The 18,132-nt window shown below is 45.7% G+C and overlaps 2 protein-coding genes across 2 annotated transcripts in view; one reads left to right on the top strand and one right to left on the bottom strand.

Annotated features, from left to right (window-relative positions):
• Window positions 1-7,939: 7,939 nt before the first annotated feature.
• LOC119160881 (solute carrier family 13 member 2-like) overlaps window positions 7,940-18,132 on the bottom strand; it is a 50,433-nt gene continuing 40,240 nt past the window's right edge. Inside the window, exon 11 of the mRNA XM_075887889.1 lies at window positions 7,940-10,205. Within this exon, the coding sequence (XP_075744004.1) occupies window positions 9,993-10,205 (213 nt within the window). The 3' untranslated portion in view covers window positions 7,940-9,992. The remainder of the gene's footprint in view (window positions 10,206-18,132) is intronic.
• Window positions 10,986-14,336, top strand: LOC119184739 (uncharacterized). Its single transcript, XM_075889830.1, has 3 exons — window positions 10,986-11,372; window positions 12,179-12,379; window positions 13,223-14,336. The coding sequence occupies exons 1-3, from the start codon at window positions 11,057-11,059 to the stop codon at window positions 13,372-13,374; spliced, it is 669 nt and encodes a 222-aa protein (XP_075745945.1). The 5' UTR covers window positions 10,986-11,056; the 3' UTR covers window positions 13,375-14,336.

The following is an 18,132-nucleotide window of genomic DNA, read 5'->3' on the forward strand; positions in this document are numbered from 1 at the left end:
CTCCATCTGTAAGGTTGACTTGTTCTTACTGAACTCGAACTTTGTTTACGCTGAAAACGCAGGCCTAAATGGACACAGGAATGTCAGTTCGCATGAAAGGTATACGCTACTTGCCCCTCTAAATCTTCCTTGACAGGAACCAAGAGCCTGGGTCTCTGCAGAGGAGGCTACCGGCTAGACGAGGCTGATCTCTTGTCGACCTGCTCAATGTTTATGACGTGTCGGGCATCTGCCCGCACGCACCGCTTATCACTGCTTTATACTGCTTGTTCTAGAAAGGCCGAGAGCGTGCTCAAGCGAAAGAGAGACAAAACGAAACAACTTGCCCAAAATGCACGCAGACTCGAAGGTCACGATGTAACTATCAGTCATTGACTCACTGCACCTAAACGGCAGCAATATGAAATCGCTAACAGCTGCTGATGTCCACGCCACCGCAACGGAGCGTCGCTAATGAAGAGTTTTGGGTGCCCGGAATTCCAAGCCGTTGGGTATGACTGCCGCGTCTTTGTTTTGTAATTTACAAGCTTTCGTACGCCAGCCAGTCCATTCCCCAAACATATCACAAAAGAATTCAAATCCTGGATACTCAAACCTCTGCAGGGTGTCCCGGCACTAAAACTCTCCACAAAGTGCACCGGTACTATATTTCACATTGCTGCGATTCCACACACGGTCATCGCAAACATGTCGGTTGGCACTTCTGTAAGAGTATTACTATCAATGAGAGGTACAACTGAACCTTAGGTCAGTGCTTTCTTTAACACCAATCACATTCACTAAACTTACTCTTCTCCATCTCATCCTACGATTCAGTGTACAGTGGGGCACTGTAGCACACCAGGTAAGAAGACATTATTCAATGTGCATCACGAGATCAAGAAATTTTGATTCATTCTAGCGCGAAGTTACAAGGAACTCCGTGCGCATTTTCGAGAAGCCGTGCACTGAGCCACGCAAGCCATTGACACAGCGAAACTGCGCGTTTCTGAATCTGGTTGCTTTTAGGTTGCTTCTACACCTTAGCTTGGTGATGCAGGTTCTTCATAGGCTGCTTCCAGGTCTTTGCTTGGCTAGGCGATGCTAAGTTGTTTATACGTTGATTCTCAGCGCAGGGAGGCTAGAGTAAAACGGCTTAGAATCACAAACATGACACGGGCACGACGTCACCGTTGGCATACGGCTTTCAGCACTCCTCGACCAACTCGCGAATAACAGTGCTTTTAACATTCCCTAGTATTCTCTCGCTGTACGTACTGGGCATCTTGGGCTCGCTGCCAATCCTTCGGAGCCATTTGCCGGGCTAACTGCAGCACGCTTCCGTTTCAGTAAAAGTTGTGAATAGGAGGATTTAAGAAATTTCTGTGGCGCATACCATTTTATGACGGTGATAGTTTTCTCATAAGCAGCACAGTGCCATATACCCGCTTGTTACCCTAACCGCTCGTTTTTTATTTTATTTTAGAAGAGCAGTTATGAGTTGCAGCATTTACCCAATTTACGTGGAACACATCCGCTAACAAGGGCGATAGCATTTTGCGAATGTCCACAAAAAGGCGTTGCCTGACAGGCCGCCCAGATCACGGCTAACCTATAGGCAGCTTCGACGTTAAAATATACGTCCCCTTTCTGGATTTTCCTTATTTACCGTGAACCTGATCACCTGAACAGCTTTTTGAGGAAGTTGAATTGACCTATACCACCGAATGTTGCGCTGTGTATAAGTTGAGGGAAGGGGGAGAACGAGACGGATATTAACGTTATAGCTTTCACGTGTTACTTTCCCGGCCACATGCATTGTCTATGAGACTAAAATAGAAGCGACACAATGACCTGGCAATCAGAACAAGGACAAGTGAGCAGTTAAAGAAGCAGCCAACACGTGGCTACCAAAGAACATATTCGAGGATAATTAGTGCGGCTTCAAGAATGCGTCCTGCCATTTTTACGAGGGCGGTTAGCTTTTATGCGCACCCTTGACAGTACGCACGCTCTTATCGCTTCTAAGTTAGACCTCCTTGCCACGAGCTCTAACAACGCAGGCAAGCTCAAGTTTGTCGCCCTACAGAGTGGCAGGCAAACAGCTCACTGTATTTGCGTGCGCGCTATACTACGAAGGCTACGCGCTCCGGAGACATTGCTGTGTTATGTGCGATAATAATAGAACTCGATTAAACAGCAGCCAGGTTCGAAATGAATTCAAGCCTTCATGCTCACAACTCTACACATGTGGGCAACCGAATACAATATGTCTAGAGACATTCGGTAATCCATTTGTTAGGTTTCCCTGGTTTTGAAGCATCATTGTAACGGTTATTTTTAATCGAAATAAAATAATCCCACCACCTTGGTGTTAGGACAAGGAACACACACACACACACACACACACACACACACACACACACACACACACACACACACACACACACACACACATATATATATATATATATATATATATATATATATATATATATATATATATATATATATATATATATATACATATTTATCGAGCACTCCGTCCTGTGTTCTGTTTAGAAAAATTATTGTCACAGACGTCAGAACGTTTTGTTTTTAGAAATACAATAACGATGATCACAAAACAGGCGTCATTTACATCAACATGGATGTGAGATGATGTGTAAAGAACACGTACATTCCATGATTCACGCACCTTTCTAGGTCTTCGTATATTGGCACTTGTTTCATTATGAACATATGCCAACATGCCCAACTGGCAGTGATCCTTGAAGTGACCTTTGTGCTTTCCCGTACTCTAAGTCTGATAAGCGCGCGTGGAGGAGGGACCACGCTCCGTGGAGGCGGTACCACTGTGGTGGGGCTCATCGATACGGTAGAGGCGATGACCTTTACTATAGCACGCCTGAATTGAGCCATTAGCGCCACCTCGCTACTGAGGACGAGAATGCTTTGAAATTGCGGAGCTCTGATACCGGCCAAGTAGCATATGGTGTATATAAATTGTGTGATGTTAGCAAAATTCACAACGTACGATCCGTGGCCCAATGTGTAGCGCCGTGCGCTGTGGATAGAGAGTGCGTAAGTTTGGCGGCTATAACACGATTTGATGTGAACGCACTTACACTGGCTCTGTGCAATACATCTTCATCCGAACGATTAACGTTATTTATGGCGGTTGCAGCTTCGTGGTAGCTGACGTAGTAACATAGACTCGGGCACAGTATATGGCAAAACCCTCACAAAGATGACGTCAACAGCAGATAATGTAGCCTGGTAATCAATATGCACTGATTGAAGTCGTCGTTAAGAGAGTAATGGCTAGGTGTGCACTGCCCAGCAGTCAAGTACACTTCTGCTTACTCATACAGGAGCACACAGTGTTTCAGGATTGTGAGAGCCAGAGGTCGTAGTGTCAGCCGTCAGTGCGTGAAGGTGTCCCATTGCCTGGTGGCAGTTCTACCTTTGCACAAAAGCATTCGCTCGCACAAAATTCACCTGACAATATTATCTTTCTGTGGCGCTTAATGAAACAGTTTTTTGTCATCATCATTATCATCACTATATGCCTGGTGACGCCCACGCCAGAAAAAAGACCTCTCCTTCTACGCCAATCGAATCGGTTTTGTGCTTGCCGCGGCCCCATTAAACCCGTAAACTTCTAGCCTCAGCTGCCTACCTCACTTCTTCCACTCGCAAGTTTGTCGTCTTCTGGAATCTACTCTGTTACTCTTGAATAACAATTGTCTACACAATACAATTCCTCTGAAGCACATTTGTCTTCTATAACTTCAATGCTTATGTACGTACACACTAAACAAAAATGACCTAAAATAACCTCAAAAACTGGGTAAACCATTTGTCCTCTGGCGCACTACCTCTCCTGGGTTTTTTTTACCACCTACTACCGAGGTAAAAATTTACTCTCGTGCTAACTGAGTTTTTAAACGTAGGGAGAGTAGTAAATATCTACCCCAGTGAGGTTTTCAGCGAGTATAGAGAGAGTAAATTTTTACTACCTTCACAAGGTTTTTGAGGTGATTACTGGGAGTTATTTCTGGTGGTAAAAAAATAAAAATTGACGGGTGCATTCGCCCAGGGACGACCGATTTATTGAATAGCAGAATTGATTGAATTTATTGAACGGCAGAATTGGTGACACATACATTCACATACAGACAAACACGCACACACAACAAATGCAGAATAATACACCACTAGAACAGGCTGCACGCGTTGCTCGTTGCTCGACTACACTTCGACAATCCGGTATATATATAGGCACGACTTTTTGACCGGCCATGTAGTACCGGTAGGAGAGCTCTTTTTTTGCATCGATTAACAACAACGCTTGAAGGTGCAAGCGTAAGGTTCAGGTGGGCTGCAGGGCACTAAATGTCACACCAGCCTTTTATTATTAATCTACACGATCTCACCTTTTTGATTATCCAATAATTGCTTGGCACACCGGGCTCTTTGCCCCACGCGTCTTAGCACTGCTGATGCACAAGTCCATAAAATATACCTAAGTGCGCACAAAGCATGGTAGCTCAATGATTTTCATTCGGCGACGGTGCACAAACACAGTAGCAGCACGTATTCATCACAACGGGCGTAGAAGAGCGGTCCACGCCTGCATACAAGCTGCTTACCGACGGCGTTCTAGGCCTTTTCGAGGAGCACGGCTATCCGATGAAACACAGCTGGCAATCACAGAACACATATCCTGTGCGAATTTCGTCGTAATTTCAGGCACAAACGAACACGTGACCGCTATCTTGCGGGGACGGGGCAGTGTATGCATACTTCCAACGAAAGACCACCATCCGGGCAGGTCCGGGTTTTCTTCGTGCTCACCGGCCGCCGCTTGTTGTTTCCGTCTGCCTCGTATCGGCTTCGTGCTACATGTTTGAGAACAGTTGGTGCATGAGGTGGGCAATTCGGGCAGCACTTTACTCGTGCAGACATCGCCTACTGTGGAACAAAATATATGCGATGCTTCTTTCACCTGCCCCGGCGACACACTCCCACTGGTCACTGGTGGCCGCGGCTCGGTGCCGACGACAGAGCGAGGCATTTTGCTTATTGCTTCTCCAGCAGGCAAGCACGGACGATGACACCAGATTGATTTTGTTACCACTGGCAGATCTCGAGATATCCGCGAACTGGAGATATTCGCGACGTGCAGGTTCGGAGGCGCTCGGAAGAGCACGGTCGCTCGATGATGTAGGAAACACGTGAGATCCATCAGCCCAACCAGACACACAGATACCGAGCTTCTTGCACTGTCTTTCTCCAAAGCCACCGCCGAGCAAAAGCAACCATTTGCGAAAATATGCAGGACAACTTTCCACAGCAGGTTTTCTTTCTTTTTTTTCTCTTTTGAGAGCCCCCCCCCCCGTCTTTTTCTTTTTTTTTGTTCAAAGAATGCTGTTCTCGCTTGTTGTGCTTATGCTGCCCCCAGTTCCAGTAAAAGTGCGCAGACTCGAGGTCAGTCCAGAGGCACGGCGATGCAAAAAAAAAAACAAAAAAAAAACATCTGTGGGCTTCGCGTACCTTCAGTATTCACTGAGAGCGTCACGAGGGGGGTATGGGGCAAAAGCCGCCGAAGCAGCTGCACCTTGCAGTCACGTGAAAATAAACTCTGAAACGCAGGTTAAAAATCACGTGATAGAAAACTCCCTAAGTGGTAAAACTGGATTGTGACATCCTTTTACTACTTGCCTGAGAGGTGGTGGTAAAACTATGTCATGTACCATCGTTTACTCCTACGCGAGGTAGTAATTTTAAACGCGAGAGAGTTTTCAGAGGTCATGAGCCGGAAAAACCCCAAACTCGGATAGCTTTTGCTTACAGTGTACCAACACTGTGTTTTTTTTACCCTTTCTGCTCTCTCCTTGTTCCCCAAGATTACCCCTATCATTTTACTTTCTACTTTTCGCTGCCCTTTCCTCAATTTGAGATGAACCCGCTTTGTAAACCTCCAGGTGTCGACTGCGTGGGTAAGTAACGGTAAAATGCAGCTGCTACATAGTTTCCTTTTGAGCCATAGTGAGAATGTCGTTCAAATGTTTTTCACGCCATTATTATTCTTTTAGTTATTTTAATCTCAATCTTCGACTTCGCTAAACCTGTCTTGAGTAAAACTATTATTTTACCACCTCCAGCGAATTGCAGTTTTCTCAGTCAATGTTTATATGTAGGCAGGTAAACAACTTTATTGATTCACGAAATAATCACTTGAGGGGGGTGGAGGGGGGCAGTGGAAGCTGGAGTACAACGGGTCCTCGGGCCGCTCTAAGTGGCCGGACACTTTCGGCGTAGCCCTCTGGCCCAGCCCACTGTCCGGAGCTGTAAAGTCGGTTGCGAGTTGCGCTGAGCAGCCTCGCACCTCTCGCAATGTTCTGACATTCGCCACGGGGGCTTCGTGTTCTTCTGGCAAACTTTATTGAAATGAAATGGAAGTGGAGATTGAGAGGGGTTCTCCTCGTCACTGACACTGTACCGAAAGTCTCCATGGAGACACACGTAAGTATCATCATAATGCCACACACCATTTCACCGCTCCAAGGTGACGACACATACTGTGCCGTTAAATAACATATATTATCAAGATGGTGATACGGCCCTGCGAGCCATGAATACATGAGAAGAAGCAGGTGTGTGAGATACAAGAGAAGTTTGTAAGGTTCAAGGACGTGCGCCAATAGCGCAGTGGGTAGAGCACTTATAAAATATATTGCAGCGAAAATAGATAATGTGTGTTGGACTCCCAGTTCAGCGCAAAAATAATCTAGTTTTTTTTTACCTATATTTTCACTGACGTATGTCGATTACGGTTTCACGTCACTGAAGTCTTGGTGAACCATGGCTTAACCCTTTGCTATTACGACACTGAAAAACGTGAGTTAACAATGTTCGATAAAAAGCACGCTGTACCTTTTGCAAGTAATTGTATTGCTTGAACCGTTATGGTGACAGCTTCTACATGTCAACTGTAGCAGTGCCGCGTGTGCAATGTCAGTTGTGTTAGGAATGTCGGTGGTCCGTTTTGATAACACCATAATAGACGCTGTGTCTGTACTTCTAAAACACACGTTCCATGTAACTGCAGAAATGTGACACCGCAAGCTACTAATACTACTCCTATAAGCGCGCGTAAACTGCACTTCCACAAGACGACGTCTGTACTCTGACGTGAAGGCCATCCTTCTGCCGGAAGCCTAAGCTGCTCTGCGCCAGCGTGCTGACAGCTTGGATACTGTGCACACTACTGCTGATTATGCAGAAAAAAAGTTGATTCAGCTTTAAGAATGACTGCCTTCAAGCGAAACAATTCGCCAATGGCAGCGAATTGCTGACTGCTTTACTTGAAAGAGCTTCCCACATTGCGTGTGATCAGCTGGAACACTGCAAACCAGTTGTTTCCGCTGACCGAGACGAGATTTGTTTGGGGATACTCCCCGATATAGGTAAGTTGCGTTACACAAACGGCCCTTGCTATGAATCAAAACGTCTACGCTAAAACAAAAGAAGGTCACCCCGAATCATCGAAAGGGTGATTACGGACGCTTTAATTTTGATATGATGCCCACAACCATAGGCGGGCGCAGTGTTTCTCTGCAGTGAGGGGGGTGGGGAGTTAAGCTGATTAAGCAAAGGTTCATTGCAGCGCCACCCTGCTCCCCCCCCCCCCCCCCCCCAGAGTCACAACGCCCCCTTCCCTATTATGCCAATGTGTGAGACTGAAATTGCGGCCCTCTTTTCGGTGCCCAAAAGGTAACTACTACCCCTGCCCCCCCCCCCCCCCATGCGCACATCCACGCGCACAACCTTTTGCGGTGTCAAAATTCACTGCATGAATGATCACATGGCATAACGAAATGTGCATCTCTGGATGAAAATTAATTTATTGCAGAAAATGTTACGCTGCATGTACAGAGCGAAAGTTGACAGAACAAAGCATCACTTATGGCGCAAAAGATCATGCGCAAGACAAGACACCCAAAACTAATGCACAAAATTAAGACAAACGAATAGAGCGGCAAATGAACTGCATATATATCCTTCAAAGTCGTAAATATTTCCATACATGTCGAGTTCTTGATGCATGAAAAGTACAATTAATGGGATGGGCAGCTGTTTTGTAACAACCCTTCGTATCAGCCAAGCACATACGTAACAGACTAGTAAAGTGGGAAGAACCGATACGCCTATAAGGAGTCCTTAAATATGTCTGTTATGAGCATATATGCAAAAATATTGTGTAAGACTGCCCACCCCCCTCCTTATCACCCCAAATAAAACATTTCTGCAGCATCAACTTTTTATTTTCAAGCGGCTTTGTGGAGGCGAATGCAAATATTTGTGAAAAAGTGCCTTCCAGACGTTTCTAGATATCAAACGGTTCTTAGAAGATTTGTCACCGAACATTGACGAGTTGCGATCACATCAGTTCAAGGTTAACACCAGTTCAAAAATATTCACTCCTATAGACATGTCTATCAGAACTTCAGCATTCACCCGGCCAATGTCGTGAAGTAGTCCGGCTGATGCTCGTGCACTCAGTGTGATTCAGTCGCTATGGCTAGTATGTACAATTGCACGCAACCTTTTCTGTCGCTATGGCTGGTATGTACAACTATACACAAGCCTTTCTTCAATGGAAGGTACAAAATCTATTATAATAGTTTCACATTAGATGCGTTTGAATGATTCTTCATGTTCCCCCTACCAAAAAAAAAACGCATGAGGTACGGTGTTTCGTGTAAATAACAATTCGCCGAAGACAACAACAAAATAACAATTGTTAACCCATTGGTCGCTGAGAATTTCGCATTAATTGGTGCCTGCCTGCTGATAGTGAATTTGCTTTTCTTTCTCTTTTTTTTTGTATAAACATGCTAGATCCGACGTCAGCGGTGCGAAATCTTTGCGTTGCATATTTATCACGTTTTCGTTTCGTTTAAAATGGCCAGAGAGTAGTTGTAAAGCAAATTATAGCTCTCAATGTACTAAATACACTTTAGTACTACTCGGAAGACGCATAAATCACAGCAAAGCTGATTTAACCTCTGTAAGCTTACGGCCAAGAGTACGCGTATGCCGTTTATATATACTTGACGCAACCGAACAAAAGTTGTGTCACGTTCAAAAGTGCTGAAAGTGAGCGCCTGGCAAAGAACGGTAACAAGGAACCATGCGCACCAATGTTTCACGAAACAACAGCATGTAGAAGGTTATTTGACATGCCCATTACTCGTCATGTAGAAGCGTCGTTTCCACTGCCTAATGATCAATAATTAGGTAGCTCTGTCAGCTCCATTCTCAACATTCTTTCCTCCCCGAGCTATTTCCTCTACGGATACGTGAGATGCACTGCTTCAGTGATGTCGATGCTGCTGTAATGTCCCGTCATAAACGGGAAAAACTTTTTGTGTCTGTACAACGTCATCTGCAGGGACAAAAAAAAAAAAACCACAGCATATCCACGGACTGAATGATGATGAGTGGGGCGAAGCGTCGATCAGCCCGTCCGTGCTTCCCTCCATCCCTTCTTTCTTGCTCCCGTCCGTCCGCGTGACCAACCGTGCGTCCGTCCATTCATGTGCCCGTTCACCTGTCCATGCGTCCGTCCGTGAGTCCGTCCATCCATTTGTCTGTCTGTCTGTTCGTGCGTCCATCAATCCCTACGTTCGCGAGTCTATCCATCCGTCCGTCCACTAGCCTGTCTGTCCATCCGTCCGCGCGTCCATCTAAAGAAAACTCTAAGTACCGCCATCTCGCATCCCCTGTGGAACATACCCGCTCAAGAGTGCCTTGGTGAATACTAAGCAATATCTTGTTACAGGAAGGCACACGTTTTTTTTTTCGAATTTTAGCACAAATGAGCTAGTTGCTCATTTGTGCTACACGTGGGAGCTACAGCGCCGTTGCCGATATGAGACATCATCGAAGGTGGACGTCAAACGAACGCGAATACGGTGATATCAGTGACGCATGTTTTTTCTTCACGTGGGTTGCGTATAATTTAATGTAGTCAGTACTGTTGGTAATGTGAAAACGTTCGTAGCGTTTGGTGCAGCTGTAGGAGAGACCGTCGCCACATTGTGCCTGGCCCACTCGGGCAACGCTCCCAAACCGAAGATTGGTAATCCTAGCGCGTGAATCATGCAGACTTCCACAGCGACGCAGAGCATGTTCATGAAGAAACCTGGCTTCACCTGTGAAAGAAATTAAAAAAGAAAGTTTTCAGCGAAGCGCCTCAAAGTTTCTCACAATATACTGTACTATCAGCGTCAAATGAAACCAGAACAGGGTCAAGCCTTTGCGATAGTATAGTGCGTGCCGTCCAGTTATCACCATTAACAGGTGCGTTCATCCTGTTCGGCAGCTTTGCGCATATCTGCGTGCCTGTGCGTAGTGATAACATAACGGCACGCACTATACCATCGCGAAGGCTTGCCACTGTTCGGGTTTCATTTGACGCTGATAATACATGAACCCAAAGTGTGCCATATATTTACTTCTTTTGTGGTAGCACAGCTCTCGCGTATAGACTCTGATCGCGATAATCAAGGCAACAATTTTAGCGAGGCTTAGGCCCGTATTCACAAACGCTCCTTCACTTAAGGGCTCCCCTCGACTTGACGAAGTCAAGGCGGAGCGTGCTCCTCCACTCAAGGAGCCGATGTGTTTCATGAACGCTACTCGAGGGCTCCTTCGCCAAGGGCCGACTCGAGAAACGCTCCTTCACTTGACTTACGCAAGACGCATCTGGTAGCGAGGGTATGTGATAAAATACCACATTAAATAACAAAAGTTTAGGTCGAAACACTTTGGATAGGTTAAAAAATTGTCGACTGTCATTAAATGTGTATACGGTGGAAGTATTAAGCGAGATTTCAAATACTATAAGCTAGTTTCGATATCAGGCAGGCACCATATTAGCCAAGCCACGCCAGAGCCGAAGCCGCCAGGATTAGATGCCGGTTTTGCGAAGACTCGTTTGCACGTGTGAACGAAGTTTTGTTGCACCTCGTGTCGTGGTGCCGTAGTGACGAACGGTGCAATAATGTCTTTCAACGATGACGGTGGCGTCGCGCGTGACGGCAGGAAGACCACCGCAACGCGGTTCGTGTTCACGCGTGAGGAGCGTGAACTGCTTGTCAATCTGGTGACGCGGCACAAGGCAGTTATCGAAAACAAGAGAACTGACGCGCTCACCAAGCGCGCTAAGGACAGTGCCTGGGAAAAACTGACGAGCGAATACAACAGCCAACCAGGCATTCGTCGCGTTACGGTGGCACAGCTGCGTAAGTTGTGGGACAATGAAAAGTCCAAGTGGAAGAAGAAACAGTCAGAGCAAAAGCGAAACTTGTATGCCACAGGTAAGTTTACGTTTGTTTACTACTGTAATCGGGAGTTTCGAATAGCACTAAGTTAGCAGGCCTCGTGGGCGTAGCGTTTGCGTATGGGGGTCATATATGAGTTTTCAAATTGCGTCTCTTGCGTAAGCGATCTGAAAACGCCCTAATAAGGGCATAGGTTCCGCTCTGAATTATATGTCGTAAATAAATGTGTACCTGCGAGAATTGTGCGAATCATAGGCGTGCACAGGGTTCTCTTTCAGGGGAAGGGGGTGACGGTTTTTCGCTTGCAGAAACATTTTTTAAATAGCATCACGTCGTCATCGTTCTTTTTTTTTGTCGGCAAAATCTTCCTGCACTTTTTTTCGCCACCGGGTGGCAAGTGTGTCATTTCATTATGAATTGAGAAATGCTTTTGCTCAGTTTGAACGTGCTTTGCACTCTATATACATATATATTATATATAAGTGCAAGTTTTGGTTTCTTTGTCAGTATTTCTATCTATTTTTGCAGGACATAATTTTTTCTCGAACTTATATCACTTTACAGTTTTTTCTCTTAATTTCTTTTCTTGTATTTACTGATGTATATTTCTTTATTTACTTTGTACTAGCCCCTCTTACTCGATTCCGTATTGGGCTTTGTAACGTATGATGAATAAATAAATGAATGAGTAGTAGTAGTAGTAGTACATTAAATAGTTATCTGTGTACCATACATTTTCGCTGCCTATTTCTCTCGCATATGCGTTGTCTTCCTTAAGCACTTTCTTTGTGCTGTCACTTGAAATTTCAATGTATCCACGTAACAACATTTTCGCACCTTAGGGGGCGGGCCATCTACCTGCCGGCCAATGAGCCCTTCATTGGCGCTAGTTGGAGCGGCGGCATCACACATGGGGACACGGCTCCAGAACCCTTATGACAGCGATGGAGTCCACCTCAATCAGCCAGTGCTTTCTTTATCGCCGTCGCGGATTTTCGAGAGCATGCTCACTGGTAGCCAAGACAACACGGAAGAGCTGCTTGGTAAAAGACGAATGGGCAAAAACTGTCAGATGTAGCAACGGTCGTGCTGCTATATTGCATCAACTTTCTCATGTATACAATGTGGGAGGTGTTGCGTTTCAATGTTGTTTTGTTTTGTGACTAATGCCTCTGTTCCTACCATTTGCATATACATTTTACTAAAATTTACGTGTACAAATAATTCTCATTCTTATTACAAGAACATGCCATGTTGTTAACAGAAAGTAATGCTATGTAATAAGCCTGCTATTACTCTTTTAAAACGTTCCTAGCATAATTTGACGTGGTTCAGCAAGTACTTGTGGGACACATACATTTCACATCATGGGTGGCCTTATAATAAGCCCAACTTTGGAATTGTATTTCAACTTTGCTTTTGTGTGCAGATGCCCTTTTCCCAGCGCCACTTCCCGGCAGCAAGAGGCTGACTAGCCCACGAGCTAGTACTCTTGATTTGCCAGGGATAGAATTCGCCAATTTAATCAATATTTTTGCTACAACTGAAGCTCATATTCGTGAAGGACAGTCGCTTTCTTTATTGTGTTTGTGTCTGATACCGTATGCATGCACATGAAGTATCTGTCACCATGTGTGATTACTGGTAAGGGGCTTGCATGTTTGCAGAGTGGCGGTGTTGCATGCCACCAGCTCACACTATTTATTTTCATATTTACAACTGTTATTACTTTTTATATTTCCATCACGTACTGATTTGTTAAAAATGTCGCGTGTTCACGTAGAAGCTTGGAAACACACAAATATTTGTGCCTCTACCATAAAGAGGCTTTTCTGATTACGTCGCATGCCAGCAGAGCACCAGTTCTGCTTCTTTTGTATGTGCAGACACAACCAATTTCATGCCATGGCCAGCTGTTGGAGTCACCAAGAGCTATGGGTTTGCCGACATCGGGAGCACAGGCACCGCTAGTCATACGGCCCAACTGCATGCAACTATAAAAGTGCTGGCGACATGGCTTCTCGGGTTGTGTGACTAACATAAAACAGGAATATTGAAGATAAGTTATTTCTACAGTTTTATGTAAAATTAAGCCTGCCTTTTGCATGAAATATGTGGTTAACGTATATCACACACTTCAGAAAAAGGATGTGGGTAAAGTTATTTTAAATAAAATGCTGCTGAGGTATTCCGCAGTAAAGGTCTCTTAGCTACTGCCATAGCGATATTGAGGTTGGACAGAACAGTATTATGAATTATGTGTGCAAGTAACAGGCCAGGCATGACCCGGATAAATTGCCACACTTATCTTTTACTTTCAGGCCTGATGCGTGATATAAAACGTGCTTGTATTTATACTTGCAGCAGCATATAACAGTCATGCTGACAATGCTTACACGTGTTACGTTTCCCTACCTTATGCAATTGTATTGTGTGTGTGCAGACGAGACAATTCAGCCACAACTGCGATCGAGCGAGGGTGCTGGTTCCCCAGGACCTCATACTACACAGCCACCCATGGAAGGTGCTTGCGCAAGCTGTCCCTCTGACACCTTGGCAGTAGTTGCTCCTGGAAACGAGGAGTCACGAACAGCAGCAGCAGCTCCAGAAGAAAATGGAGAAAATTTAGTTGGTGCAGGAGAACGCCCACGGCCAAAATCAACGCGAAGCCGCCTAGCAGCCATAGAGCGTGTGCTCGCCCCAGAAGCTACGGCCCGAATGGAGGCCCTGAAAAATGATGAGCAGCGCAAGGCACAGCTGCATGCCCTGGAGCTGCGCTTGCGTAAGCAGCAGCTCTTGCACCAACGAAAAATGCACAGGATGCAAGTGCAGCGGGAGCAGGAGCTGCATAAAATGCAAGTGCAGCTGTTGGAGCAGCAGCTGGAGCAGCAAAAATGGCGCTTCAACATCGAGCGCCAGAAGCTCCTTTTTGAACTACAGAAAAAACAGCAGCGCATAGAAACCCAGCCGGAACAAAAATAAAGCATGTGTGCAATCTCACACACCTGATGCTTTTATTCAAAAGACATCTGCAACAGCTCCATGTGTGATAAAAAATATTTATTGTTGCGAGTCAGCAAGGATGAAAAGAAAACCTAAAACGTGACGAATTCAGGAACTTTTCAGCATGCTCCCGTATTTGAACATGCATAGATTTCGCAATCTGAGGTTGTTGGTCTACTCAAAAGAACATGTTACACAATTTATTCATTAGGCGAGGTAAATGCACGAGTAATCAGCCGCATTCGGCATTGAGATCCGAGTAGGGTGTCGGCTTGGTTCGCCACATCAGGCTGCTGCCGCCTTGAGTGTTGTGGAATAATCACAGGTGGTGGTTCCGCGTCTTGCCTTAAGACTGCAAGGTTGTGTAGGGCAGCACAGGCCGTTGTAATGACGGCGGAGCGCTCCGCCAAGTTTTGTAGCCCCATGTCTAAACATGGGAAGCGACGTTTCCACACGCCAAAGGCCCGCTCGATCGTGTTTCTAGTGCGCATGTGAGCTGCTTGATACCTATGCAAAGAAATCATTGTCGTATTACTGTACGAACCTACACTTATTAAACGATACACTTGAGTATTATGGTCAGGCCGCTAGTCAAAACTGTTGCTGCTAATATGCCGATTCTATTGTAACGTGGGATATATTCAGGGCACCAAAAACGATACATGTACCACGCTTATTGTAATAAAAGACTTCAAGCGCGATAGGTAGCACACACGTACACGCTTCATTCTGGAGATGAAAGTTAAAGGGTTATACAGGCGTACTAACCGGCTCTCAGGGCTGTCCGGTGGCGGGTCAGACATCGGTGTCATGAGGAAAGACGTGCAGCGGTATCCGGCATCGCCAAGTAGGATACCTGGTACTTGTTTTTTCTCGTACAGAACACGTGCACGACTGTTGTCGAAAATACGACTGTCATGCACTGATCCCGGCCAGCTCGAAACGACGTCGTATAATTGTAGCTTTGGCCCTGCAATCACCTATCGAAAATGCAATACATGTTATACTGTGTTTTTGTGCTGAAGCAGCCGTCTACTACGAACGTATTTAATGCCTGCATGATTTTGTTTCAGTGCAGTAGTATTCACTTATGTTTCAAAGTGCAAAGCTACCGTCATAAAAATTTAAAGCTATTCCTTTTGTGGGCCAATATCAGCTGCATTCACGGGACAGGCGTCATCGCAGACGAAAAACTCATGGAATATATGTGACGCCATTCGGATCGCTTTGCAGCCAGCACTCGCAAGAGAGGGGTGAATTACCACTGCAACCAAAAACTTCAGTCCCCCCCTTCCACTCCACCCCTAGCATTGCAAATGAGACCTGGGCCTGCTCGCTCATCTCGCAAATTGCTTAGCGCGGACTGAAAGAGGACCGCGAGATAACATGTGATGTTTGGTGTTGCAGCAAGCAATCCATGGGTTTAAATCGCGCTTTGGTCTTTCTTGTGAATACAGCTTTACTGGGTTGCAAACAAGCTAAACAAAATAATAAAAATACGCCACGTTGTTACAATAGCATGCACGGGGTTTTATAATCGAATTATCTACAATGAAGTTTTTTTTTGCTAATATGCAGCCCATGGAATGCCTTGTGCAATGTTAATGTTGAATTACTACATTTTAGAAGTACTGCAAAGCTTTCAACGTTAGCAGCGAAGAATGAGCAAGTTACCTGAACATTTATGGAGAAGTACCCCTTCCGGTTGCGGTAAACTTCGCCATTCGGCCCACCAGGTGATTTGATACGGACGTGGGTGCAATCTATGCAATCTGTCACACCGGGAAACTTGGCGATCCGGTAGAATTCCACCATCGTCTCACGGAACCTGTCATCGGAGTTAGGGAAATTCACGACAGCCGGGAACAAGTGCTTCGCGATCAGCCGTGACAAACGTTCGATGACGCGGCTCACCGTCGGTTGAGACACACTCACCAAGTCGCCCATCACTACTTGAAAAGTACCCGCTCCATAAAAGCGCAGCGTAATCAGAAGCTGCATCACAGGTGGAAGAGGGTGGCCACGATTGCTACAGCTCTCCTCAAATGGCAAGCACTCAAGTAACTTCTTCACGCTCCTCTTGGAGAAGCGATAGCGGGCGAGAAATTCCCTGTCTGTGAAGTGCTCCGTGGGGTTCAACCGGTCTCTCAATTGTTGGCATGGTATGCTTACACAGTCGTCCACGTCGCCAAACAGCTCGTCGACGCGGAGAACATAATCGACGAACGACGCGTAGTCCGCCATGATACTTGGCTCGAGGGATGATTCAAGGTAGCTCGATCGCTTCCTTGGAAATCTCGAGGAAACGCTCAAGATTTTCTCAAGTGAAGGAAGCGTTTCAAGTGAAGGGCGGTTTGTGAATGCGAAAACGCCACTTAAGGAGCGTTTCGAGTGAAGGGTCGAGTGAAGGAGCGTTTGTGAATACGGGCCTTAGTCCTTTCAGCCCTGAAGTTTTTATTTTGGTTGGATACACTTTTTGTGCGCGTTTTTTTTTTTCGTAGTAAGGACCTCAGAAGACCGCAAACGAAAAATTGAGCCATTAATACAAGCATTTTTGGTATAATTAAGGTGGCTTCAAATTAGGCAATCTGGATCAGTGATTGAAAAAAGAAAAAAATGGCTTTTTTTTTGCCAATCAATGGTATACACAAAATGAAAACCGACGTCTTAATTATCAGCCTAATAATCACTGAAACAGCTTTGGTACGTCGTCCCTAAAAGGGCGCTTATCCCTCTCAACTTACGCACCTCGGCTTCACGGAAAACCTCGGTCGCGCTTTTCCTCTTTGTGACTGCTACCTCTGCAAACGTGCCACTATATTGATGTCAATATCAGTGTGGATCATTGAAGAATCATGCCCCCAAGAATGAACAGTATTGGTTACGTTTCCTAGATACCAGGGGAAATGTTGTGCGGTGGTGTCAATTGACTCCGCCAAGGCCGGAAGGGTTAATAAGCTAACATCTTCATTTCTACCCGTCATGACGAAGGGATATCACGTCCGTTGAAATTGTTTGCGCGCTTGAAGATAAATGAAATAGCATAACTGATCTCTCGTAGGAAACAGTGCAATACGAAAGTGAAATGTGTCTTTAGAATGGTAGTTAAGTGCTTATCGTGCACTGTTTGGCCACTATATAGACTGGCAAAATGAATGTTATAGCAACAAATTGCAATGTCATGCAAAGACCGCCAATTCACTTTAAATTTGCGTAGCACTTTTTTCAAGCAAAAAGGGCGCACGGAAATATGATGTACAGGATGAGCGCGAACTAACAATTGGCACCACCTGACACTTAGACCACTGTGCTCGAACACACAGAAGGACCTACTGTACGAACGCGCAAGTGCAAAAGGGGGGCGAACAATTTGCACAGTTGTTATTTGTGTGTGATCAGCGCGCTTCTCTCGCAAGTGTAGCCGCTGCAGCGGCCAAAGTGGCCTTAGTCAATGCCACTTGGATAATTTCAGGCCTGCTCACTGTGTCGAGCACTGGCTCAGGCGTCACTCCGTTTTGACCAGTGAGTTTCGCTGCCCAGACGTGCCTACGCTTGCTCTCGTCGCTCGACGGACATCGATTGCCAAGCCCGACGAAAGTTTTCGTGGCGTGCTAGTGTTCTTGTTGGCGACTTTAGCGGACCATTTTTTTCTGTGTCCGTGAACTGCAGCGTGGATATGTGATGCGTTTTGTGTACTGGATATTCGCAATCTGTGCGGCAGGAAATCCGAACGGTTGTGCGATGCTGCGTGGCGAATCGTCGCGGCAAGGGGACCGATGCTGCGAGTGTTCTC

The sequence above is a fragment of the Rhipicephalus microplus genome, chromosome 3, assembly GCF_043290135.1.
Source record: "Rhipicephalus microplus isolate Deutch F79 chromosome 3, USDA_Rmic, whole genome shotgun sequence".
Lineage (NCBI taxonomy): Eukaryota > Metazoa > Arthropoda > Arachnida > Ixodida > Ixodidae > Rhipicephalus > Rhipicephalus microplus.